We start from the raw sequence: 26455 nt of genomic DNA, 5'->3' as shown, positions 1-26455 counted from the left end.
TAAAATGTATCAAAGATAGTACTTAAAAAATTAAGCAGAGTTCAATTGTACATCTTAGCTTAGTTTTATGCGATCACACCTCTTCTGTTATTTATTGATCAACTTTAATGTTTGGGGTGTCAAACATTGACTTTTCATTTGATAATCAATTACAATAAACATGAAAGTATTTTACTTCAATGTTAAACTGTGAAGATAGATAAACCATCATTGTAGCAAAATTTATAACCATGGTACGCCTGGGTTTACCGATATAGTTGTGCTGTAGACGGTTATTCTAATCAATGGCCAAGCAGTCTACAGCATTGTCTCCTTGAACCAGGAAACGGCATTGTAGATAAAGGATTTGTCAAGGATTGTCTCGGTCAGGTCTCGAGGAATTCACCTGTCTCTTAAAGAGCCAAGTGAAAAGACCTACCTAGAAAAATTAATGTATGGCTCGTATAGATGTTATTGGGATGGGTAGTTATACATGTTATTGGGATCCGGGTAGTTCTTTGCAGACTGAAGTCTACTGCTAAAACGGCAAAAAGCTACTTTTACTAATCCTTACTATACATCTGTCCACAAAAAAAATTTTTTATACTAATTTAGATTTTCTGTTCTGTTCTTAATAAGATGGAAAAATCATGATAAAAATATTACCTTACCTAGCTTACCTAGCTGGCCACTCAAACCTAAGCAGGTTTTTGGCCTCTCTAACAGCTCTGCGCCATCTTTCTCGGTCCTTCATCATCTCCTCTGTAACGGACATCCTTCTCATATCCCTCCGGACTTAAAATATTAAAATAAAAATATTAGTATCAGTAATAATCCCTGAAGGTCAAAGAGCTAAACTTTTGTTTACTAAGCAAGTGTATTAAATTGTGTGTTTCCTTGCAGGACTATAGTTGCTCCAATGCTGGTCAGGCCAGGCAAGGCTTGGTCCAACTTCTGGGGAGACCTTTCTGTAGACGGTTTCTACGCTCGGTCGTTTGACTACATGGATATCGTCAACAACGACAGAAGGTTAGTGATTAATGACTACTATGTAAAGATACATTCAGTTTGGTTTAAGTTATTTTGTGGATAGGGTGTTGGGTTTAAGTGTGTTCCTGGTAATTTTGGGATAAGATGGAAGTTGTCTTTTTTAAAGCAAATCCTTTACATCCGTCATCAGTCATGTCTAAACACTTGCGCTCAGTCTGCCAGTTGTACCAGACTTACCTTTGATTTAAATAACACATAATTGTTTCGACATAGCTATCTCTGTCTTGTGGGTAGCTAGCACCCTTTCTCTACATTTAGGCTCGGCTTCTTCCTGCCTAGGAACTATTTTAGTTTCAAAGTTGCTCTCTAGGTATCACCATTCAGCAGACTTAACAACATTTTCTTTAAAAAATCATGTGTCTTTTAGTCATAGCCAGTGCTACAGGCCTTTCAAGGATTCATATTGCCTTTCATTGGGTCAATATAGGACAGTACCACTGGCCATCAGAGTAGCACATTTGTCATTTGGGTTCATAAAAATGGAAATTAAATCAAGTTCACCTTTAATACGGAAATCCTTACAAAATTATTTTTATTCCACTCGTTAAACCTTGCATTGTTTACACTTAAGTAAAACTTACAAACTATAACATAACTATGTATATTTAAATCATTGTTTATGCTGTTGTGAAGTCTGTGAGTGTGTGTACTTCAGTCGAACGCAATGCTGAAGTCAGTTTTGAAGCTGCGTCTGTCGATGCTGTACATGTTGTCTGCGGAACACTCGTAAAGTCCAGCGTCCATCTGAGTGGCCGGGTCTATCTCCAGCTTAGACTTGACCGTGTCCTTAGATACCGTCCACTCGTGCACCTAGGACAGACATATTTTTTTAATAAGTTCTAGCCTGGATTACTTTTTACATTACTTCAGGCTAGGCATAAAGATCGCTGCACTATCACTTGGACAAAATCCATTGGTGATTGGCGGGATTTAAACCTTGGGCCTCAGGGACCGAAATCCTAAGCTCTGTTAGACCAGCATGTTCCCGAAAGACGTAATAGGGTAGATGTTGTTCTCTCACCTGACAATCAGACCCTAGTACAAACTTAAACTTGTATCAGAAGTTATTTTGAAAAAATAATATATTTGTTTTAAATTTAAATTACACATAATGTTTGAAAAATTTGTAAACTGTAGAATCAGAGGAGTCATATAGAACACATTGTTAGACAAAATTGATTGTTTATTATGTATTTATTTACATGATTTTAGACAAATCACTCATGATATGTCTGATCCAAACGGAGCCGAAATTCTACTATTGCTTGTGTTCCAAGCACTAATGTTTGTTGCCTTTGTTAGCTAATGATTTGTGTTCATTATGTCATTATTCATTGTTAAATATTTTAACAGCGAATTCGCATTGCTAATAGCTATATTTAACTTGGCTTTCATTCAAAGACACCAAAAATAGCGATTTTTCTTAATTATACTGAACTATACAGAAATAAAAACTACTATACCGACGGATGTAGTAGATTTGTTTGCCAATTGAAGTTATCATAGGATGTAGGTGCGACTTACATGGAGATATAGATGAGAGTAGAGCTCTATTCCATCCTTGAACCATGTGATGTGAGGACGTGGATTCCCTTTGGCGACACACAAAAACGCTATCTTGTGGCCCAACACGTATTCATAATCAAAGTGCGACGCTTGTAGAATCTTTGCGCCCTGCAAGACCGAAAAAATATGGAATCGATTAACGATTTAGAAAACCCAGCGTAAGAAAGTATTAAAACCTGTTCACACCGTTTTAATAGAAATAAAATGTACAATTTCAAAATATTTAAAGTTAATATGTGTTCAACGTCTAACATTAGGGTTATTGCTCTAAATATTTATAATTGCGTATAAATGAGCTTTTGTCAATTAATATTTAACTAACTATGGCAAAATTAAAAATCTGATTAAATTTACATAAGTTAGAATTGTCATCCATTGGTTTTTCCAACATATTTTTTACTTTTTGAATTAACATTAAAATTTTAAGAGGTTAACAATCATAAATAAATTGGAGCTGTTATTAAGGTGAGGTACAAGAAGGCTGAAAGTCTCAGGTGTAGGCCTAACTTACGTTGTTGTTGTTGTAATACTGGTCGCTCTCCGGGTCTCGGTATTTTCCGGTAATGGGAAGGCCAATCTGTACTCTGGACTTGGTCCGACTTCTAGATCGTCCTCTCCTGGCGACCACTGGCTCCAGGACACCGGCCACACACAGCAGCAACACCACACCCAACATTTTCATACTTCCACCACCTGGCAGCATGACAAACTATGTAAATACCCCATCTCGCTCATTACATTCATGGTAACCGTTAAAATAGTTACAACTTTATCTTAACCCTCCAGTACACGCGCCTCGGCTTCAGAGTCTGCACATTTATAAAAGCGCGCCGAAATAAGTGAATCCGCGAGCGAATGACATGTCATGCCATCTACCTTCCCCCACTACCTTTCCAAGGACAATGCGGCAAAGTAATTTCTAATACTGATCCGTGTTAGTTGCCAAACATGTTTATGTTGCTATGTAGAATTTTGGTTGGAGCTCATCTTAATTTGTAAGATTGTCTTGTTATCAAGATCGTTTTCATTTAGGGTCTCATTTTCTAGATCATATTTTTGGTAGTATAATTTAATTCTGGTAAATTTTTGTTTACGTTTTGCAACATAGTTCTAAAGAAAAATTAGATTGTATCCGTTTTAGTAACTTTAACTTAAGTATTACGAGGCAGATATTGAATAATTGGGGAGCTCAAGTGCAAGATCACCACTTAAAGTGATTACAACTTCAGCAGTTTAACAAAATGCATCGTATATTGCATCAGTGGCTAGGAGATAGTGTAGCAGTGACGTTAAATAGTTTGGTTTGGAAAATGGAAATTACTTAATGGATACTGTGCTATCAAATTGGCTTTTTTGTGGTAACAGTAAAACAAAAGTGATTTTACAACTTTCATTAATGGAGTTTGAATCAAACATTTGAGCAATACTGCTGGAACATTTAATCGATGAATGGCCTTAAATGTTTTCTGAAATCCTTTCCAACATGAATAGGTATCAATCTAAAATTGTACCTGGAATCTTCAAGGTATTGAAGATGTTTCGATTTTTCAAAACGGGATTGTGGAAATAATTTGTTTTTATTTAATGAAAAAAATTAAATCATTAGTAACTTTTTACATTTAAAACATAAAAGACATTTTTTAAACTTAATAATAATAATTTAGTTTTATAAGCCTCGATTTAAGTGTTTTTGTATCCTAAATTTGTCTTGACAATCTTCACTTCTTAAACATGAACACTATATCAAACATTAAAAAAAACCCAAATTTACAAATCTCTGTAGGCTAATTGCTTAGCTATCAGTCAATTAGTCCCGGCAGTACTTACCTAGAGAAAGGACAGTTCCCGATGAAGAGTCGTCAGCTAATTGTAGTTTGGACGATGGGACCGCGGAGGGTTCTGGCAATTGATCTCCCCTCGGTAATGGAGAGCTTCCTGGTGGTAAATTGTGGGTTCTGCGGTCATAAACAATAACACAGCTGGTTTAGAGCGTATGACCATAGTGGGTGACAGATGGTTTCTTTGGCAATCTCCCCTGACTGGTGTGTGAGTCGCACCGTACAATATAACCCCACTAATCCGTCATCTAATAATATGGTTGTCTAAGGAGTTTTTTTTTATCGTGAAAAATGTTGTAGAGCACCTTTGGCAAGATTATTGGTTAATCGGCTGAGGTTGGATGTAGTTGGAAAAATTTCCTGATACCTACTACGGTATGGTTTAACAAACTCTGCATATTGTGGACTGCAAGGGTGCCAACATGATGCCAAGTTACTGTGTAACAGGGCCAAACGTTAAAACTGAGACTTGTTATAGTACTTTTTCCTTCAATTACTCATGTTTAGGTAGATACCACATTTACAACACTATTAAGAGCATATATTAAATGAAAAAAACATTACTTACTTTTTACAAAGAAATCATAGTTGTGGGACTGACTGATATGACTGGCAAAGCTGCAAGGTAATGCTCTCATCAGGGGCCCTATTTTTGAAATGGTTGACAGTTGACTCTACAGTCAACACTCGACTCAACCAACAACAGGATTTGGTATTTTTGAAATCCAACAGTTTGGAAGTGAGTTGGAAATCACTAGTTGAGTGACTCGTTTTGGAAATGTAGAGCATACGACCGCCCGAAATTCAGATGACGTCATTTTAAACCAATCACAATGCAGAGTTTTTGTGATCTTCGATTTTACCTCTTACTCTAAAATCTGGATCAGCTAATCTCAATCTACCATATTTCGAGATACTCATACTACTGAGGTAAACTGTCAACTCCGTTCTTGAGAGATTGAGGTTATGTCTTGCTTAATCTTAGTGATTGCAAAAGTACCTTATATTAACTTATAAGTATTAACAATAAAATTTACTATGGATGTTTGTTTGTTTTATGGTGTAGCACATTATAAGTTTAGGCATATCCTAAATACAATATTAATTTATTATTTGCTTTCTTCGTATATATTTCAGAACACATCACCTTATTTTAGTTTTCTTCATCGTTTTGTTTCATGTTATTTTTAATTGTGTTTTTATTTAGGTTAAAGCTTATGGCTATTTGCCATTGCACTGAAAGCTTATCGTAACTTAAATTAATTTGATCCCTTTATTAGGTGAATGGTATTGAAACAAACTATGATATTGTTTCTCTCTACCACAATCTACCTTAAATCATAGGTCTAATAACAATAATTATCTTTTAATAAGTTCAATTAGTATGCCTAGTGTATTTCAAACAAATTAAATAGTCTTATAACAAAGTAAATAGATTAAATAGTCTAGTATTGACACAGTAAATCAAATTAACCGCATAAAGTATTGGGTGCTAAGACATTGACAACAAATACATAACCTCTAAATCACAATTAGTAAATTAAAGCAATAACAAAACAATATGGCGTCGACTCAAAAAGAGTAATTTTTGTCGAAAGAGAGGAAGAAGAAAATGCAGTCAACCTCCACTCAACAGCTCGATAGGTGTTGAGTAGTTTTGGTTGTATAAGTCCACCGTCAATCGTTTCAAAAATACGAAACGATTGGAAATAGAATGACTCGACACTCAACTCAACAGTCAACCATTTCAAAAATAGGGCCCCAGATATGCATGACTTTCTTGTTTTGGTTTTAATTTCTGCAAATATCGCAAGGTACAAATGGGTAAAAAACTCTTTAACTACTGATGCTACAGAGCTCTGTATTTTGCCATCAGGTGTATAAATAACATCAGTGTAGGGTTTTCTGGAACTTTCGTAAAATCAAAATGTATGGGTTCCCGTAAAATTTATGTGTTCACCCATAAATCTGGACCGCCAAGATACGATAGAGTGTAAAGTTTGCGAGTCTTTTCTCTTATACACCTACAATTTTTTACTAAATGTTAGTAGTATTTCCTTTAACTTTTTAATAAACTCTTTTTGGATTACCTGGTATTTTTGGTAATCCGTCTTTCTGAAGTATCAAATGTGCCAACTCAGTGATCTACTCTAGTATAAAGGTCACAGGTTTGATCTTTAGAAAAACACAATCCGTCTTCTTGCTTTTTGGGCTTTTAGTTATAATAAGTGGTACTTGCTATCAAAGCTACATAAGTCATCCCACTCACCCTGCATTCATATTGTGCTTTAAATAAGTACACAAAGAGTTAACGTCTATGTTTAACTGAGTAACAATATTTGCAGCTTAAAACATTGTCCTTTGGTAGTTCACATTACAGATCATCTAATGTTCCAAACGGAATAAGGCTACAATTTTATATCCAAACTGAGACACTATAATCTATCCTACATAATGTATTGGGAAAAAAATTTTTGAAATGTGTTTGTATAAAGACTTTCATTTATTTTAGAGGATGTGTTTGTGCGTTTTCTTTTATAGTTATCGTAAAAATGTGTTTGACAACAGTTTGTTATGAATTTTTCATGATGTTGCATTACTGTTGGGAGTTGGATTAATGTGATCAGTAGGTGTACCGACAACACAAAGACTGTTCAAAAAGTAAGGAACGTTTTCTTCTGACGCTGCCAGACGTGTACCAATTGCACTGTTTTAAGAACAGATGTGTTTTTTTCTTCAGTGAATTTACAACATTATCGTTATTACAGACACTTTACTTTAGAAATGTCATTGTGCTGTTCAATGTCACAAAATTCAATATGTGATGTGTAAATAAGCGATGTAATGAGTGAAAGTTCGGTCAGCGAATGCCCCAATAATGAATCACCATCTTGATCGTAGGAGTCCAAAAATGCCATAGCTGCCATATTATGATGGTCCAAGTATTTTTGGCACCCATCTCATATAAAAAAATTTTTGTAGCCTAGTTTTGTTTTGTTTGAAATAGTAAAAAACAAAGTCTGTGAAACCTGTAGGAAACAAAGAGTAAGGTCCATTATTGTGAAAAGGCAGTTTTCACAAATCTTCTAATTAACTTCATCAACCAGTTCTAACTGGCTTTCTTTGCTTTTAAAATATGATTCCATACAAATATTTGCAATATTAAGCAATGGCTTTGTGCTTTAACTTTTTCAAATTTAATATATTGTTTTGAATAAAAAAAACATGCCCATGATACAGTTTTACTCCGTAGCAAGCAATTCCACTAAGCAAAGAAATATATTTGTAATGGTTTGTAAACAACATTTTCTAACTAAATTATCATACATTATCTGAGTCCCTCTGAATGAAAACCTGCTTTCCTAATAAAAACTGTCAACATCATTTTACCTTAAATACCTTTAAGGATAAAAGGGGCTTGTAAATAAAACTCGTAACATACTATAAAAATTGTATTTAACCTATGTACAATTATCAAAACCATTATCATAATGCATACCAAACTTTCACGGTTGTTTTAGGTTGAATTTTGATTTATTACAATACTCGTACATAACTTATCAAACTATTCAGTCTCTTTGATTTACGATTTATGCGTAACATTATGTATTCTAAAGAACATTATAATTCAACAGTTTAATTATTGTTTAAACTGATTGTAGTCAGTAATTATTATCTCTATGTTTTGTTAACTTAATTTTCTAATCTTAAAATTAAAATACAATGTTATTTTGCTATACCAACGTTCATTTTTACATTGTAAAACAGAATAACTATGTCATATTCACGCTGACGGATAAATATTAGTTTTAAAAAAAATTGTAGCGTATTATTTATTATCTGTCCAAATAGTAACAATAACAACATACAAGTTTGGTATGTAATCGTCAGGGGGGAGGTTTAGTATGTGTAAATAACGTAGTCTGTGCGGAATCCTCTTCTGTCAATGGAGTATTGGTTGTCAGCTTGGCACTCATAGTATCCTGCGTCCTTTTGTGTTGTAGGGTCAATCTCCATCTTGGACTTCATCGTGTCTTCTCCGATTGGCCACTCATGAACCTGTAACAATATTTTTGAAGATATTGTGAATATGTATACAGTTTATAAAATGTGTAGAAGTGGTCGTTTAGTTTGCAACGAGATAGGTTTTGGAACTTCAACTGCGATGTAGGTTTTCATCCCAGTGCCTTCTTCTATTCTTCAGTGCTTAACATGATGTCCCTGATTCTTTACTTTCCTTGATAGGTTTTACACACAGGTTCAAAGCTATCAGAGACGACTGCAGGATTTTAAAAATCGCCCACCTTTTAAAAAAGAGCTGATCATTACAACTAATATTTTGTAATAGTTTTAAGGATCCAAGAAGATGGATTGAAACATTTTAAAATAATGAATCGTAAACTGTATAATTTGAATATTGATCAATTATTGTATGATATTTAGCGCAGGGCCTCAAGTGGCCTAGCGTCCTAAGATGTGAGTACCGGGGGTTCTTAAATAAGAAGAATGTTTTCCTAACCTTATAAATGACAAAGATCGAAACATAGCTTAAGTTGGGTTCAAAACCACTGGGTCATATACTATTATCTGATCTCACAGGCTATAGTCATTATTGTTACCAAGCATTTTGTAAAAAACGTATAAGTCAGGAGATCTCTGAATGTGATTCAGGTCTTGGTGCTTAAACGGTCAAAAACGATATTCAAAGAAGAAAGATCATTATACAATTTAAGATTTTACTGGCTTATTCTATACATGGTATATGGAGAAAGTATTGCTTTTTCAAAAGATTTTGCGTTTGAGTTTTGGGTGGAAATATCTATTTTGGTTTCCTCTGAGCCTGAGCTACAGATACACAATGATGTCCAATTTTTATGACATTTGCTATGTGGGTATCTCCAGGTGACTTTGTTTTCATTATTTGCAAATTTTTATTTTCACACTTTGAATGGCTAAAGCAGCAACACCATTGAAAGTGGGTTAACAGATTTTAACATGTTGTCAGTCAGTCACAGTATATGCCCCGCATCAGAACGTTATCACACTGTTCAGTGGAGTTTCTCTTAAACCTGTCCTAAAGTTTTGAAAGTATGGTTTTATATGTCGAAGATTTGGATAGCAATTTTCATTTTCTCTTTTTGAACAGCACATATTATTTGCCTCTTCTGAATCATAAAAATAAACTTGACCGTAACTACTCGATCGTTAAATACGTAACCACAAATTCCTTTAATTAGTTCGGTATATCTAATATTGCCGCTAAAACTTTAAATAGCAAATTAGTTTTTGAAACTTTTTTTACTTGAAATGTCTGCATTGTGATGGTGAGTTCAATCAAAAAACGTTGTGTAAGTTTGTCCAAGGAACTGGCAACGTAACCTAGAAGTAAACAATCCATTTGCGTTTTTTCTCAATTAATTTGTAGAGCGAGTAATACAAAAGTTTACATAAAAACATAAGGTACGCCAAGATTTGGTATAATTTTACTACTTAATTATAGTAATTATGTCAAGGCATTATTATAGTTTCATACATGCATTCATTTGATCGAAAATTAGGCAAGTTTACTTTACCACCGTGACAACACTATGTGCTTCGTATATTTTTACACTTCCAAAGTAAGTTGCATAGCAGAACTGCAAATATGATTCATCTCACCAAGTGAATGTGTATCTGTTAGACCAGACCTCTCTTTTTCTACTCTCCTCAAGCACAAAAGATATCTTATTATTAATTGTCTCCTCCTCCCATTTTCAATATTTCTTCTTTGAACTTGAGGCATTTTCTGTTCTTTCAACAAACTGATTAACTGTTTAACTTGGTCTTAACCTACCGAATTACAAACATCAATATTTACTCCCAAAAAGCTAATGAGTTTCTTTTTATAAACAGCTGTTTTTGTTTTTAAATTTGTTCTATGTATTTCTTATAGGGGAAAACCCGACTTATGAGAGGGTCCCATGCCCTTAAGAGTAGGAATTTTAAAATTCTAAAACCTTATTGCAAAACTACATATTGAGACGAATCTTTAGGCACCCTGAAAAGTTGAAATTGATCCACAAATAAGGGAGGAGTTGCGTTAACAAAAAACGGCTTCACGTATTATATATACAGATATAAGATAGATAGATGGATACTGTACATATTTTTTTCTTATAATGCTGAGTGCAAGTGATATAACAACACTTCAGTATCAATATAATGTACAATGTCAAACATGTTACCTGGAAGAACTTGTGTGCGTAAAGCTCAATTCCGTCTTTGAACCATGTAATATGAGGTCTTGGTAGACCTTGTGCCATGCAGAAGAAGGTTATCTTACGTCCCAACATGTAGTCCAACTCAAAGTGTGAGGACTTAACTATCCTGGCTCCCTGAAACCAATCAATTGATTTTGACAAAATGTTGCTTCTTCTTCTTATACGATATATTTTATTATTTTAATTTTAATTAGCCAATACACCAATAAAACTGTCCAAGTATGGTGGTCTACCATGGTCCGTTACCACTGGTCTACCATGTTGGATAAACAGGTAAACCATTTGTCGAACCTCGTATGATTTCTAAAGCATCTAGATGTATCATTAATAACTAACAGTAATTCAAACCATGAAATTTTTCACCGTATCAGTTGATACTACATTATGGTTTGGTTGCTTTAAGTATACAGAATTTAAATTTATGTAACTAAGATCCTTACCAGATATATAGTAAGAGTGGTAAATCCTGGTCTTTGGGTGACGACCACGTAGATGAAGACAACAACGTCTTAGTTGCCAACGTTTCGGATGTGATGCATATGTCCACTTTCATAGCACTAACATTTCTTCACAGCCCGGGAAATCCTCTGTTGTAGGTACATGCACAGGGGTGGGCTGCTCAAGCCTTCCATTGATTCTCTGGGAAGAGAGGGTTGACCTGGGTTTTGTTATAACTACGTCATCGTCGTCTTCATCTACACAGTCATCACCCAAAGTTAGGATTGAAAGCTTTTAGGCATCGACTGTGGAAGCATATCACAAAGAAGTTGTGTATTTACTCACGTCTTTATTCTCATAGTAACTGGCACTGGCTGGATTTCTGTGCTGTATTTGAATTGGCATCCGACTACCATACTGGCCCCGTCTACCTCCCTTGCCCCTCCCCCCACCTCTACCCCCTCCCCCGCCTCTAGCTGCCTCTGACACTGCCACCGCCACTACAAACACCACCATACAAATGTGCACCTTCACCATCCTGCAATGAACAATGTTCTTTAAATATTAATATGATCAAATACAGTACACATTTTAAAGGAAAGCAAAATTACTGATTATGTTTTTGGAGAGGGATATAGAGTTCAGCTAGTTTACCTGAAAAAGCTTAGAGCTAAGGGCTAATATGTGACCCAACAAACTCACAACATGAAACGCTGATATTTTTTCCTAATACAGGACCTCTTCAGAGAGAAGGTTAACAAGAAGTTCAGATTTACTTCTCTTTTACCTACTTTTATGAAGAAGTTTTATATTAGAACAAAGTATGAGGGTTACGTTTTGTGTATTTTTACTGTGTATCTATCTATTAGTCCCTGAACTCTTACTTTCTTAGCTGAAACAGGGGCGGCTCCAGAGGGCAGGCCAGGTAGGCCCACTGCCCAACATATAGGTGGATATTTAAATTTATAAATAAATAAAGAAATTTGTCAGGCGTACCCAAAAAATTATTCCTGGAGCCGCCCCTGAGCTGAACCCTTCTCCAAAATATCACAAAACAGTACCCAATAATTCCAAACGTAGATGTAATCAGATGGACAAGATAATGAACAATAAACTCCTTTGCTGGCGTGTTCCATTTGTCAAATACAGTGTTAATCGAAACACAAACCGTGATTCAAATACCTATACAAGGCTTAAGGTTTAATTGAACAATACCATGAATTCAAAATCATTATTAATAGACTACTAAATAAATCCCAGGTAAGGTATTTTGCGTGTTCTAGAATAGTAGCACCGTAAGTAAACAAAACAATACAAAAATTAATGCACAGATATCTCCTACACAACGTGAATAAACTAAATATCTGGAATCAAAAGACTTTTTAAAATCCTGAACAATTATAAGTTTAAATTTCTTTCTCTATACTTATTTCTAACACTACAGTCAAGAGGCTGAGATCGTTGTGAGAAAGTATTAAATTTTTTTTCCTCTTGGACATCTTAGTATCTCACAAATGGGAAAGATTAAGCTTTTCTAATCTCACTAATTCTCACCTTATGTAAGTAGTGCTGATAGTTGGTAAATCCTACAGCAGCACACTCACTGAATGGGGGATCACAGTATAATTTGTGCCAATATTGGCGTGATGTGACGTGAAGCACGTTGCTCGACGAAGGATGTGCCAATGAGGTGTTACTCCACTCTGATGTTGCCGCCGTCCCCTTCATTGTTTAATCTGATCTAACAAGGTCATAATGGGTCAACAACTGTCGAATTGTCAACTCCCCTTAGATTTATCGCAGCCCTGCTCTCTATATTCTTATGTTGATTGCCGTCCCACTTTGCCTCTCAAGTTGTCCCAAGTGTTCTGTAGGTTAAGGTCAAGGAAGTCTTGTACGGTTTTTGACTTGACCTCTTGCATATCCAGTAAAAAGGAGGAAATGGTTGTTTAACGTACTTCAGAAATATATTCTTTTTCATTAAAGTTGTCTGTCTAAAGACTCCAACCTAAAGATGGAGATTTCTAAATATTTTTCCTACAGTTACCTAAAAAATTGGACTTCCTTGCCCTGATTATAGCACGCCAAGTAGCTAATTGATGCATTTACTTACTTTTTCCGCACTAATTTTTTTACCGCACTCCAGTATTCCAACCAAACAACACGAAACATTGTGCTTTTATTAGGCACGTAATACTTATACGCTTGAAAATAAGTTGGCAACAAGATACTACGACTACAATCAGATGGTGCAGCGTTTTCCATTTCGTTCAACGCTTGGATTTAACCTAACCTAAAAACCTGTTCTATAGTGTTTGAAAGATTAATTATTTAATATGCTTTATAGTAACTGTAGGAAAAATATAATGTGTAACGCAAGTGCAAATGCCTTTGCTGCACTCGAGAAACTTTCCACACTCGCCTGCTGCTTGTCCGTAAACATTTCTCTCGTGTGTAGCAAAGTGCTACTTCGCACACTAGCTACTCAAATCACTAGTTCAACATTGGATACAAGATTTAGCATTCATAACTTGTGGATGGGATTGGTTATTTCTTTGATTAAGTTGATTTTTGTTGACAAGTTAATCTTGTTTAAAGGATTGTAGGCATTGTGAATAAGGATGAATTTCCAGATACTGTAACACTATGAAACTAGTCTTTCAAATATTAGTCATAGAAAATACTTTGAATTGTTTTTATAATATTTTTATCTAAGACATTATTTTGAATATTTTTTATCACCATTAGTAAACAAAGTTTTCTCAATGTAAACTTTAACATTAACTTAACATTAACATAAACCCACTTGCACTAAAAATTAACTTCAAATTCCAAACCACGGAGATTTTTATGTTAACCTACCTCAACTTGACTACCAGCTTGTCCTTAAAATTTCATCAAAATAATTTTAGGGTTAATAACTTGAAACAAATATTCTAGGCTATATGTAGGTATTTATTACTTTAGGAGAGAAAAATAGATTTTTTCTTTAAAAAACAAATTTTGCAAATTTATTTGGACTAAATTTTTGCTGCCTTTAAAAAAAGTTGATAATATGAATACAAAATAACATCGTTGTTACCCTTGTTGGAGAATTGCCAAATTCGCTAGCTAACTTTGTTTTAATACAAAATTCAATGTTTTGTATTGACCATAACTGTATGTTTTCTGAAAAAAAATTACCTGGCAAGTTTTAAAAACAGTAAAAAGGATTCCACTCCCAAAAATGAATACCAGCAAAAAATTAATAATGTCGGTTTTAATTTTGTTGTATTTTACTAGAAATTTTTCGCATAAATCATTGCTATATTTGTAATCTTTGACTGTTACAGAGGTGTGTGGAATGTCCCGTACATCTCGACAGCTTATCTGATCAACTCAACGGTTCTACGCAAAGCTAAACCCCAGTATGAGTCAAGTGAGCTGGATCCTGATATGTCATTCTGCTACCGCTACAGGGAAACTGTGAGTATACCATCCAACATACTTTACATTCTTTGTACACTGTATGTATATCTGAGCTTGTAAAACACTTCAAATTTGGGGTTGGGGCCAGATTGTTAAGTATGGTAGAGTTGACACCTTTAATGCCACATTTTGTTCACTGTTCGATTGTATTATTAAAGCAAATTTCATGTAGATTGCAAAGTTTCACTGTGAAATAAATTGTATTTCATTGCTGGCTGATTACCTTTGTTCACAATGAAGGTTAATTTAAAAGAATGTTATTTGGAAACAAATACCATACAAAACCCTTAGATTGTGTTGTATCAAAACAAAAACTTATGTAACTGTGCTAGATTATGTTTGTAAGATTAATATTGTTTACATTTCTATTGAAAGTAAGTCTTAAATCTCGCGGGGTTTTAAGACTAATAAAAATAAGTTTTGATTTCTTTGAAATACAATTTTGTAAACTTTTATTTTAAAATCATACTTTATTATTTATATATTCCTTACAACTTAGTTTTGACCAACTGGTTCGGAAATTTTTGAACAATCTTTTACTAAATTTCTCATGTTTATGTTTACAGGGGGTGTTTATGTATGTGAGCAACCTGGAAGATTACGGCCATCTGATAAACCCAGAGTTCTTCGACACCCGTCTCGTCCACCCGGATATGTATGAATTGCTCTTCAACAAGATGGAATGGGAGCGGCGCTACATTAGTCCCGAGTACCCAGAAAACTTCAACCCGGAAAAAGCCTTAGAACAGGTAGGGCCATGCTTAACACCTTATAGGTTAAGTTAGTCATATGGCTTGTCGTGGTGGAAGTTTTCCAATTTATAGAAAGTTCTTTTTTCCTGTAAAACCTATAGTTTTCCAAGATAAATGGACCTGCAGCTTAAATCTCACGGGGTTATGGCATTACCTACTTTAAAAATGTTTTTAAAGATTACGCCTACTTATGTAGGTAGGCCTAATTACGATGTTGACACTTTTCTCTAGGACAAAGTTTGACACTACCCACTAGAAGACTGGACGATCAACTACTTATTAAATAATTACTTCACTAGCCCATACTTGGCTTATTGTAGTTTAGCCATTCATTGCAGAAGGTTTCATCTATGCACATAATTCAAATTCACATTTACATTTTCTAAGCATGGTTTAGTAAGTTTCATTTAAGGATACAATTTTTATTTTAGTCACAAATGCTTGAAGAATGTTTTTAGTGACCAATCGCAATCACAATCAGTTTAGTGCTAAAACTCTGCAAATACAAAAAAAGTAGGATATAATTTTCAACCCTACTCCACATTTAATTTTTGTAAATATTATCAGCATTACACATTCCATCTTTGGTGCCAGGTTTCAAGATTAGGCATGTCCATAAAGGGAAAAGAAATAAACAAATATTATTTGTTTAAACAGCCCCCCAACTTGAAAAAGCCAAGTATCAATCTTTAGTTGTTAAAATGTAATTCATGATTAACTATTTAGTTGTAGACTAGTAGATATTTGTGCACATTTTGTAAAAAAAAAATGTTCTTACAGCCATGCCCAGATGTTTACTGGTTCCCGGTAACAACTCCAGAATTCACACAAAACCTGATTGAAATCATGGAAAACTTTGGCCAATGGTCCAACGGTACAAACACTGTAAGTAATTTTTGCTGATACATTCTGAAACAGTTGTTATTGGCAAATCATGTAATTTGTAGCATTATTCTGAATAGGTTATGTTTGTATATTTCATCAGTTTTTCTATTTATTTTAAGACTGGTAATGTTATTGAATTGTATAAAAAATGTTGGGCAATGTTTGCATCATGATTATAACTTAAGTTTTAAAAAATAACTGTCTTAAAAACCATATTACAACTTAAAATGTATTATAACTGTCAAAAATCATTCAAAGGGCAACTAAATTTCCTTTGAAAAAATAGTTGTTTACTTATATTAACTGTTGACACATTTTTTACATCGCAAAAGTTAGAACTCATTTTTTTGTTTTATCTTTTCTATCTACACAGTTCTTTCGTCATCCAAAAAATGTGTCTGGACAGTTAAACAAATTTGTTCACATAAAACTCAAATAAATTTTGTTTACTAGTTACTACCAAAGATTGAGTGTTAAAGTTTCAACTAAAACATGTTTTACTTAGTTGTTGGTTGTGTTGTTTTGCTTAATATTTCATCAACAGTGCATTAGTAACAACCTGATTGTTGTCAAGGACAATCGTCTGATTGGAGGATATGAAAATGTTCCAACGAGAGACATTCACATGAACCAGGTCGGCTACGAGCAGACGTGGATGGAGTTTCTACGAGTTTACGTTCGGCCTCTGCAGGAACACGTCTTCCTGGGCTACATCCACGATGTATTTATCTGTGTTATGCATGCTGTGTGTCTCTAATATGCACGACTAATCTCTAATATCTGTCTGTTTCCTCTTTTCTTCCTTCTTTCTCCCCTTCTCTCCTCCTCACTATAGGATGACAGAATTGAAGGGGGTTACGAGAATGTTCCCACAAGGGATATCCATATGAAACAAGTTGGTTTACACGACTCTTGGCTACAGTTTTTGCGGTTGTATGTGCAACCTTTGAAAGAGCATGTGTTTTTGGATTATGACCAAGAAGTAAGTTTTATTATAGTTTGAGAGTTGGGTGGTGGAGGTGGTGGATAGTAGTATAAAAAGACACCACTCTGAACCTTCGATTTATTTCATGATTTTATTGGTTCTTGGAAGCATTGTGAAATTTACCCTGGTAGTTTATTGGTGAGTCAGTTGGTAGCGCAATAGACTTTGGATTTAGGGCAGCGATGTACGTTTGTTATAAATTCACTAAAAGAGGCCAACCTGTTCAAAAGTAGTCTTGTCCAATAATTTCAAATCAGTAATATTTTGCTGTTAATGCTCAACTAGCAACGAGTGTCACTTCGTTACTTCAACATCCATGATATGTTTGAATTAATTTACAATCTTTTATTGCTCTGAGTTGTGTTGAAAATTATATATTTTTTAAGTGATAATCATTAATTAACTTATCACTGACTTGTAATTTTCTAAGCAAACCCTGAACACACCTTTGTAATTAGTTTTTCTAACAACCAACTGTAACAATACCCCTATTTTCGTATGGATGTAAACACAATTGTATAGTGACCATCTGTTTTGGTGTTTGACTAATGGTGTAAACAAAAATGTAAACTTGAAAGGATGATTGACAACAAAATTCAGCACAAACTCTGACATTTAAAAAAAAAAAATATGACAAATTGCTTTCACAGGATATCATCCAAACCCGCAAAAGGGGCATCTAGAGGAAAAGATCTTTAAATAATTGATACCCAATATGCCTATAAAATAAATATTTAGGGGTTGATTTGCTGAATACAAAAATCCAACGAATTCTTTTAATAATATACTAAGGGAAACCAACGCAAACTTATTTTTGAATGTGTTGCGATTGTGCTCTGTTCCTATTCAGATGGATACCGTACTATAAGCACATCTCGGATCTCACCATTAGCTTGCAATCACACAAGTACTATACTTTAATCAGCTCACCACCTCACCCCTGGCATAGTTTGATGATTTGCAAACCATATATCAAAAACCTTTGTAGAAGGAAAATTCAAGGTTACAGTATAAGAGGTCCAACATGAAACTGACTGACACCACAACCTGATTTGACACAAAAAGACCAGCATTTTATATCTTTCCTATAAGTTTGGGTGACAGATTGTCTTTCTTTCCTCCAAAAGTTTTGGATCACAACTAACTTTACAGATAAAATAGTTTCAGGCAGTTTTACAGTACACAGAAAGTTCTCAACACAATTAATTTCATATTCATTTTTGTCAAAATTTAAAATTGTGTTGTGAACTTTTAGTTTGCTATCACGGCTTGGAACTATTTTAATTTATAAGTTAGTTGATTTTTTGTTTTTATTCTTTCTTCCTTAATAATGTAGATCTATTATTTTGTGTGATATAATCTACCTATTCCATAAAATTTGGATAAAACAAAATCAAACCTGTTCTAGCCTAGAGTCCTTTACCAAAAATACCTAAACTTTATTTCCTTAATTCTGTACATGGAAATGCCTTTCATCCAATTTTATTTCGTCAACTGTAGATATAAATGCTTGTTAAAGGCTTTGCCATTGGATTTATGCAATTTACGCTATGCATTCTTATATCTAGCATGCTTTTCTTAACCATTGCTGTTTGTTTTTCTCAGTTTTACATATTGTTTTACTCATGTGTGTATTTTTTTCGTATTACAGTAATATTTTTAAATGATCATAATTTGGGTGATGAATTTGTAAGTTAAGCTAAGTTGAATCAGTAAAGAGTTTCTGCTAATGTGAGGAGAGAAAATTTAAGTAAATATTTGAAAAATGAAATTAGGCGTGTGCTTCTTCTATTAACACATAAACATCAGTAGAAAGAACATTATGATCATCATTGATTCATTTTGCTTCATTCATTTTTATTTGAATTTTCATTTACTGTCATGAACATGGATCTAACAAAATACACTTATTGAAGACTATTTAATATATTTTATGTTTTGTTTTGTAGCCGCCTCGGTCCCTGATGAACTTTGTCGTCCGCTACAGACCGGATGAGCAGCCTTCACTGCGTCCTCACCACGACTCCTCCACCTACACGATCAATTTGGCTCTTAACAGACCTAAAATTGACTATGAGGTTAGTCCAACCAGTCACATTGCATAAATATATAAAACCTACAAAGCACAATATTTTGGTTTAGTAGCTATGTCATAAAGCGCTGTATCATCATGATTGATTGTTTTTGCTGTCTGCACTAAAGATGGTGTCAACTAGTATGCTGGAAGGGATGAGGTAAAGGCTTTCAACTACTAGACGCTAGTGGTATTAAATCAATTTGTGCTATGACTGTACACAGTTTAATAAAAGCAACAGTGGTCAAGTGAGAGCTCTTGTGGGAATGCCCCATCCCACCCACCATTGTAAGTGACACTACTTATACCCAAGCGTAGCTTAGCTGTATCTTATAAACATATTTAGGTTGCTAACTGTAAATCTCTAGGGAGATGCCTCTGGCTATTTAGTGAGCATTTTTAAGTTTGAAAAAAATATAAAAATAAAAATGAGGTGAAGTATCAAATTAATACATAACTTCAATGACAAACGTCAATGACAATGTACTAAATATGTTAATGTTTGACAGGGAGGTGGCTGCAGGTTCATCAGATACAACTGCAGTGTGACTGACACCAGGGTCGGTTGGTTGCTAATGCACCCTGGACGTCTGACACATTTCCACGAAGGTCTTCCAGTCACTAAGGGGACGAGGTACATCATGATCTCTTTTGTTGACCCTTAGACGCTGACAATCTCTACCATCGTCGTTAGTTTTCCATTTTACTACTAGAATTATCATTTTACCATACTCATTTATTACTCTCTAGGTTTAGTTAGTTTTATGTTGTGACTAAAATTGTTTATCACCGTCATTGAGATTAACCAAAGAAAATGTAATGTTAAATGTGACAGTGGAACTTTAACTGGAAATAGGTAAGAAAACCACTATTTTCACACCCAAATTTTCACTATTTCATTATTTTAGCCGAAACGATTACCATTTTAAATCTGTACTGTCTTGCCAAATACCATAAAGCAGTACCTTCGTAGGTCCCCAGAGAAGCTTAGTATATCAGTGTCAGTTAAGTTCTACTTTTACTTTTTTATTTACTTGAATCAATCTCATTAAACTTTAGATTTTGCATTTTATGTTTTACAAGAAAACGTTTTTATCATATTGCATTTATTAGATGTTAATGTTTAATTTTTTTGAATCTATGTTTGTGTTGATAAATCTTATTAAAGTTTAATAGATATGACATATCTATACGCACAATTTTAGATTTGATGTGTTATGACATATGAACAAGTTTACAATATAATTGATTCCTCTCTTTTAATTTTATTTGGAAGATATTTTATTTTTATTTTTACATCTAACGTCAGATTTCTCTACTCTTATAATTTAGTGATTTTTTATTGCCTTTGAGAATTAATGAACAATAGATATATGTGTAGTTTCCTAACAAAATGCTATGTATACTATAGCTTTACTAAATTTAGTTTAAGACTGAACTTTATATCTTTGTATGTGTCATATTGTTGGTATAAATTTGAACATTGTTGACAATAAAACTCTTGAAATGAGTCAGATCAGTGTTCTATTCATCCCTTGATTCCATTTCCTATTTATTTGGTTGATTTTCTAGCAAATTGCCATTTACTACTATTTTGACGTACAAGGGGAAGCCGAGGACGGGAATAATGGAGCAAGTGCCAATAACCAATAATAACTTTCGGTACGAGTAACGAACGATACTTTTCATCACGACGCAAAAATACACAAACACTGAATAACAGACCTTAGTAATATTACAACTATTTTATTTCTTAATTAATTTGTTTGGACATCAAAATAAAGTTAAATCTTCTAAAAGGAAACCTACTATTTTTGATTAATTTTTTAACCCTCCGAGTGTTAAGCGTCGCGTAATTGACGCACAACACACCCGCCGTGGTGTTATGCGTCGCTTTTGCGACACACAAACATCGTTTACGGTGAAGGCTCTACTGGGACTGACTGAATCAGATTGAACTGGATCGAGATTGGTATCGTTGTTTTCGGCAGATTCTAAGCTTTCTCCTGATGTCTGTTTTTAGAAGCTTTTCATTTTAGTTCCGAAAATATTGTAGCAGACAGATGACGTGCGTATTTGTAAACAACTTGGTTAACCTCGCACCGATGACTGATGTGTTTCATTACGTTTATCATTGTTTTAGTGTTATAAATAAAAAGTAATTATATACGTGGTGCATTATAAGACGATTTGATTTAAGTGATTTTGAAGGGCTGGTTGATGATCCTGAAGAAGTAGGTAGTGATATTGATGTAAACTATCCGCCAGATTCCTAGCTATGGTTAGGCTATGCATTCTTAGCTAACGCTAATTACACGAAATCTGTTTTTCACCCATAACTTATTTATTTGCAAACCTACTTCCTTATATTATTATATTTTTGGAATTCTCATAAAATTTAGAACAAAGTGGCTATTTTAAAACAATTTGTAGACCTAAAATTATAAAAATTTATTGAGCGCAAAGATAAATTTTTTCATTTTTTTATAATTTTTGAGAAATGTTAACCCCACAAAAATTTTTGAAAATATTTTTGGTAATGTTTTATATATTAAATAGAAGTCCATAATTTTCCAAACAAAATTTTATATAAAACAGTATACTTTAGAGTGTTTTTAAGTTTCTAAGATACATTTTAATAAAATCCTGCGATTGCGCAATAAATGGGCCGACATTAATACCATTACTATGGACACTTGGAGGGTTAAACATAAAAATTAAAGAAAATATTCTAAAGAAACCTACGTATATTTCTCAATAATTTTTTTAACATCAAAATAAAAGAATATAACAACTCTTAACAATACATAAAGCTGATTCAAATCATTAACTTAAACCGTAAAAAAAACACTAGCGCACGTAGTGAGTAAATGAGAACTTATCGAGAGCAAGGGAAAGTAAATTTAGAGGGAGGGAAAATCAGCTGATCGATTTTCCATCGTCCTAAATTAGAGCTTGGGAAACGAGTACTTTTATTGATGTCAGCTGTTATCAAAAATAGTTAATTTTTAATTTTGTTACGGAGTTATGAAAAAGCTATTACAATTAGTGGCAAGAAAAGACCTAGACTCGGGACAGATTTACTTTTCTTCAATTTTGATGTCCCCTGAGGACAAAAAGACTATTCATTCAATTAATATACATTATATACAGGGTGTCCCGGAACTCTCTACCAATATTTTAGGGCATTGTTCCTGGGTAAGAAACATATCTAAATATCATATTTAAATTGTCCGGAAGTCCTTAGTTACTCAGATAGCCGCCATTTTGTTTTTTTCACTTATTAATTTTTTTCTGAAGATTGGTTAAACATACGAAGTTGAAACTTTGCACAAACATTTATGACAACTAGACAAAGCTACAAAAAAGTTATGACGATTTTTCAAATTCATAAAACAAAATGGCGGCTGTTTAAAATTTTGTTTCTTAAATTACTCGAAAACCATTGATTTTACAAAAATTTTACAAGAATAACTTTTTTTAAGGCAATTTTATTACAAATCGATCGACACCTTAATCTTTAAGATCGGACGAGTATTAACTGAGATATGGCAGTTTTAGTGATACGTGACCGCTTTCAGCATGCGCTGCAACTAATATCCGGCGGTCACGTATCACTAAAACTGCCATATCTCAGTTAATACTCGTCCGATCTTAAAGATTAAGGTGTCGATCGATTTGTAATAAAATTGCCTTAAAAAAGTTATTCTTGTAAAATTTTTTAAAATCAACGGTTTTCGAGTAATTTAAGAAACAAAATTTTAAACAGCCGCCATTTTGTTTTATGAATTTGAAAAATCGTCATAATTTTTTTGTAGCTTTGTCTAGTTGTCATAAATGTTTGTGCAAAGTTTCAACTTCGTATGTTTAACCAATCTTCAGAAAAAAATTAATAAGTGAAAAAAACAAAATGGCGGCTATCTGAGTAACTCAGGACTTCCGGACAATTTAAATATGATATTTAGATATGTTTCTTACCCAGGAACAATGCCCTAAAATATTGGTAGAGAGTTCCGGGACACCCTGTATATACTAGTGTGTCCATGAACACGATAACTCAAGCAATTTTGTTAGATTATGATGAAATTTTGCTGAATGTGTAGAGCTGGATAAACTTAATTGAGTTCGGTCACCAGCAAGTAGATCAGACAATAAGTAGCCATCAAATCAATTATGTTATGTTTTTTACTAATTTTTAAATAAATATCATAGTACTCCCACCGCTTACCCATGATAAAGGTGGTTGACAAGCTAATAAAATCAATGTTAACTTAAATGTTTCTAATTCAATTTTATGCATGGAGTGTTGTTTAAATTTTATTGACTTAAACATTGAACAATCCAGTTTTTTCTGGTAAAATTTCACGACAGAAGGTCAAAGATAAAGGGTAAAATGAGGTGTCTCTTGAAGGGGGTTTACATTTAAAACTTTTGAGTTGCCCCCCAAATCCCCCATTTTGGGGGGACACTCAAAGTTTTCAAAATCATGAAATGAAACTTCCTGCTAAGATGCCATGACCACCAAAAGATTATCTCTTTATATTTACTAAGAAAAATATTAGATGGGGGGTCTTGACATTTTTTTCACCAAGTATTGAACAGTTTAAGTATTTATTTATAATTTGCAAGGTAAGGAGTAATTTACTCAAAGGAGACATCGTCATTTATTTATATAAATAATTAAAGTGTATACATTTTTCAACCTATAATTTAGTCTGGATAAAAGAAATCATCATCACTTCTGTTTTTGTTTACAAGCTGTGTCAGTCTTATGCTGATATCCCACAGTTGTTTGGCTTTCTTTTCATTTTTTGTGGATTTTGGAGGTACTGCAACTTTACAGTCTCTGTAACAAACATCCAAAACACACGCTCAAGAAACTGTTTAAACCACACAAATGTTTTGTTATTTTATCTTTTGAAATTTGATAATCATTTTAAAGTATTTCAAAAGCTTTTTAAAGCAGTCTAGTCAGCTCGATGCGTCGGTATTTTTTTCCAAATCAACAAATTTCTTATAAAAAAACCTGATAATAATTTACGAATATGAAGGAAAATAAGTAAAATTATATGGTATAGACATATGGATGTTTTACTGATGTTAAAAACCATTAATTTATATTGCAATTGAGTAGCTTCTACGTAGGATTAATTGAACACCTTCAATTTACCTATGTCACCTATAGCCTGATTTTTGGTTAATCTAATAATTTACAACAAACCATTAGTAAGGAAAGCCAAGTCCAGTCTCAAAAAAACTAGCAACTTTTTTTTATTGGATGTATTACAAACAACTCACGTATAGTACAGTCCAGTTTGCCGCCCCTCTGATTCGCCCAATGCACACTGTATGGTCGTTGCCGCTCCGTAGACTGGGGAATGTAGGACCAACCACTGAATCTTCCTGTACAGCCATAAGACTCCAGGAAAGATCATTGAGGCAAATTCATCACTCATCTTTGTTCTCACTCCTCCTGGGTTGGCATTGTACACTGTCACTCCAGTCACTAAAACCAAGTAAAATTAAGATGTTAAGACAGTATTTTGTATGGAAATACTAACCCTTTGAACTCCTCGGGTTAGGGATTTAACTATGCATATTTTTATTATGTTTTCTTTCCCATAACATTACACATAATTCAAAATAATTTCAAAACTAATTTATGGGGATACTTGTACTGTGAGGATGAAAAAAGAAGCAAAGTGCAGTTATTTGGGGTGCATACATACATCCATCAAGTTTCATCAAAGCTGACCACTGTCCCAACAAACTTCTTCAGACTGTTGAACTCATCAAGAGTTGCACAATAGACCTATAGACAGGATATGAACACCAACAGTCCCGCTGCCCTCGAGCGAAGGCGGACTTCAACCGGCAAGCCAGGAGGTGCTCCCGACTGCTGGCTGAGCATCGGTCCCAGGAGTGGGAGGACTTCGTCGAGGGACAGGCTGACACCAACGACGGGATCTGGAAGATCGCCAAGGCTCTGCGCGGCACGAAGACCCACAACAGGCCGCTGCATGGGGGACGCGGGCTCGTCTACACGCCCGAAGACCGTGCACAGACCTTCGCAGACTCGCTGGAAGACCAGTTTTCCCCACACCCGGACGTCTACGACGAGGACTTCTGCGAGGTTGTTGACGACTTCGTAGAGACCTACGAGCCGGACTCCGACGACGAGGACATCCCCCACGTGACCGTCAGCGAGGTGAAGGGCCACATCGCTCGACTCCGTCCGAAGAAGGCCCCTGGACCGGACTCCCTCGGGACTCCAGCACTGAAGAACCTGCCGGCTTGGGTGATTGTTGTGATCACCTGTCTCTTCAACTCCTGCGTGAGGCTGGCCCACTTCCCTGACACCTGGAAGTTGGCGAATGTCATCCTCATCCCCAAGCCCGGCAAGGACCACATCTTCCCCGAGAACCACAGGCCGATCTCCCTCTTGCCTGTGCTCTCCAAGATGCTGGAGCGGATCATCCTGGCGAGATTCCCCGAGGAGTTCTTCTCTTCGATCAGGACTGAGCAGTACGGCTTCAGGCGGGGCCACTCCACCACCCTCCAGCTGCGGCGGGTCCTCAACACCATCGCTGGAGCGATGGAACGGAAGCACCACTCGACCTCAGTCCTGATCGACGTGAGCAAAGCCTTCGACCGGGTCTGGCACGAGGGGCTTCTCTACAAGCTGGCGTCCTCCCCTCTACCCGGCTCGATCTACAGGCTCGTCAAGAGCTACCTGACCGCTCGCCGCTTCAAGGTCTCCGTTGGACGGGCGACTTCCACACCACGGCCAGTCTCTTCGGGTGTGCCACAGGGGTAGCAGACCGGAAGTATATGCTCCCAGCGAGCAGGCACTTCCCCCAGACGTGGCGCTAGTCGCCACAATCATATACACTTGGACTTGGACCTAAATCTAAGGTGCTGACACTTGGCTTACAACACCAATCAACCAAAAGCAAAGTGGTTTTAATCTAGACTCCCAGCATTGACTTTTGGATGCTGATGAAGTAGAAATCCGATCTACTGTATATGGGCCAGCTTTCGCCAATTTTGTCTTTAGAAAGTACATAGTTATGTTTTCGTTATGAAAAAAAACATTTTGTGAGATATAGGCAATACTACATGGAACTATTAAATACATTTCAAATATACACATCATCCGT

At 35.0% G+C, this 26455-nt stretch overlaps 3 protein-coding genes across 4 annotated transcripts in view; 1 reads left to right on the top strand and 2 right to left on the bottom strand.

Annotated features, from left to right (window-relative positions):
• Positions 1-20811, top strand: part of LOC128992403 (procollagen-lysine,2-oxoglutarate 5-dioxygenase-like) — a 35866-nt gene extending 15055 nt beyond the window's left edge. Inside the window, exons 10-16 of one of the 2 annotated variants that reach the window (XM_054415965.1) lie at positions 883-1008; positions 14464-14596; positions 15166-15348; positions 16132-16236; positions 17072-17218; positions 19171-19299; positions 19805-20811. In XM_054415965.1, the coding sequence (XP_054271940.1) occupies positions 883-1008; positions 14464-14596; positions 15166-15348; positions 16132-16236; positions 17072-17218; positions 19171-19299; positions 19805-19960 (979 nt within the window). In that variant the 3' untranslated portion in view covers positions 19961-20811. Of the gene's footprint in view, positions 1-882; positions 1009-14463; positions 14597-15165; positions 15349-16131; positions 16237-16810; positions 16958-17071; positions 17219-19170; positions 19300-19804 lie in introns of both variants that reach the window. The other variant, XM_054415964.1, reaches the window with a different exon arrangement.
• LOC128993651 (immunoglobulin domain-containing protein oig-4-like) lies at positions 1545-6713 on the bottom strand. The gene is made up of 5 exons (XM_054417705.1): positions 6703-6713; positions 4423-4550; positions 3107-3288; positions 2554-2703; positions 1545-1839 (listed from the first exon to the last, which is right to left on the bottom strand). The coding sequence occupies exons 1-5, from the start codon at positions 6711-6713 to the stop codon at positions 1681-1683; spliced, it is 630 nt and encodes a 209-aa protein (XP_054273680.1). The 3' UTR covers positions 1545-1680.
• LOC128992404 (immunoglobulin domain-containing protein oig-4-like) lies at positions 7920-12820 on the bottom strand. The gene is made up of 4 exons (XM_054415966.1): positions 12686-12820; positions 11477-11669; positions 10658-10807; positions 7920-8492 (listed from the first exon to the last, which is right to left on the bottom strand). Exons 2-4 carry the CDS (start codon positions 11666-11668, stop codon positions 8334-8336), a joined length of 501 nt encoding a protein of 166 aa, XP_054271941.1. The 5' UTR covers position 11669; positions 12686-12820; the 3' UTR covers positions 7920-8333.
• Positions 20812-26455: the final 5644 nt, after the last annotated feature.

Source organism: Macrosteles quadrilineatus, unplaced genomic scaffold (assembly GCF_028750875.1).
Source record: "Macrosteles quadrilineatus isolate MER2022 unplaced genomic scaffold, UCM_ALF_1.0 Scaffold_4__1_contigs__length_99947679, whole genome shotgun sequence".
In the NCBI taxonomy this organism is placed as follows: Eukaryota; Metazoa; Arthropoda; class Insecta; order Hemiptera; family Cicadellidae; genus Macrosteles; species Macrosteles quadrilineatus.
The sequence above is the reverse complement of the archived record's forward strand: the minus strand, read 5'-3'. Positions and strand labels throughout refer to the sequence as shown.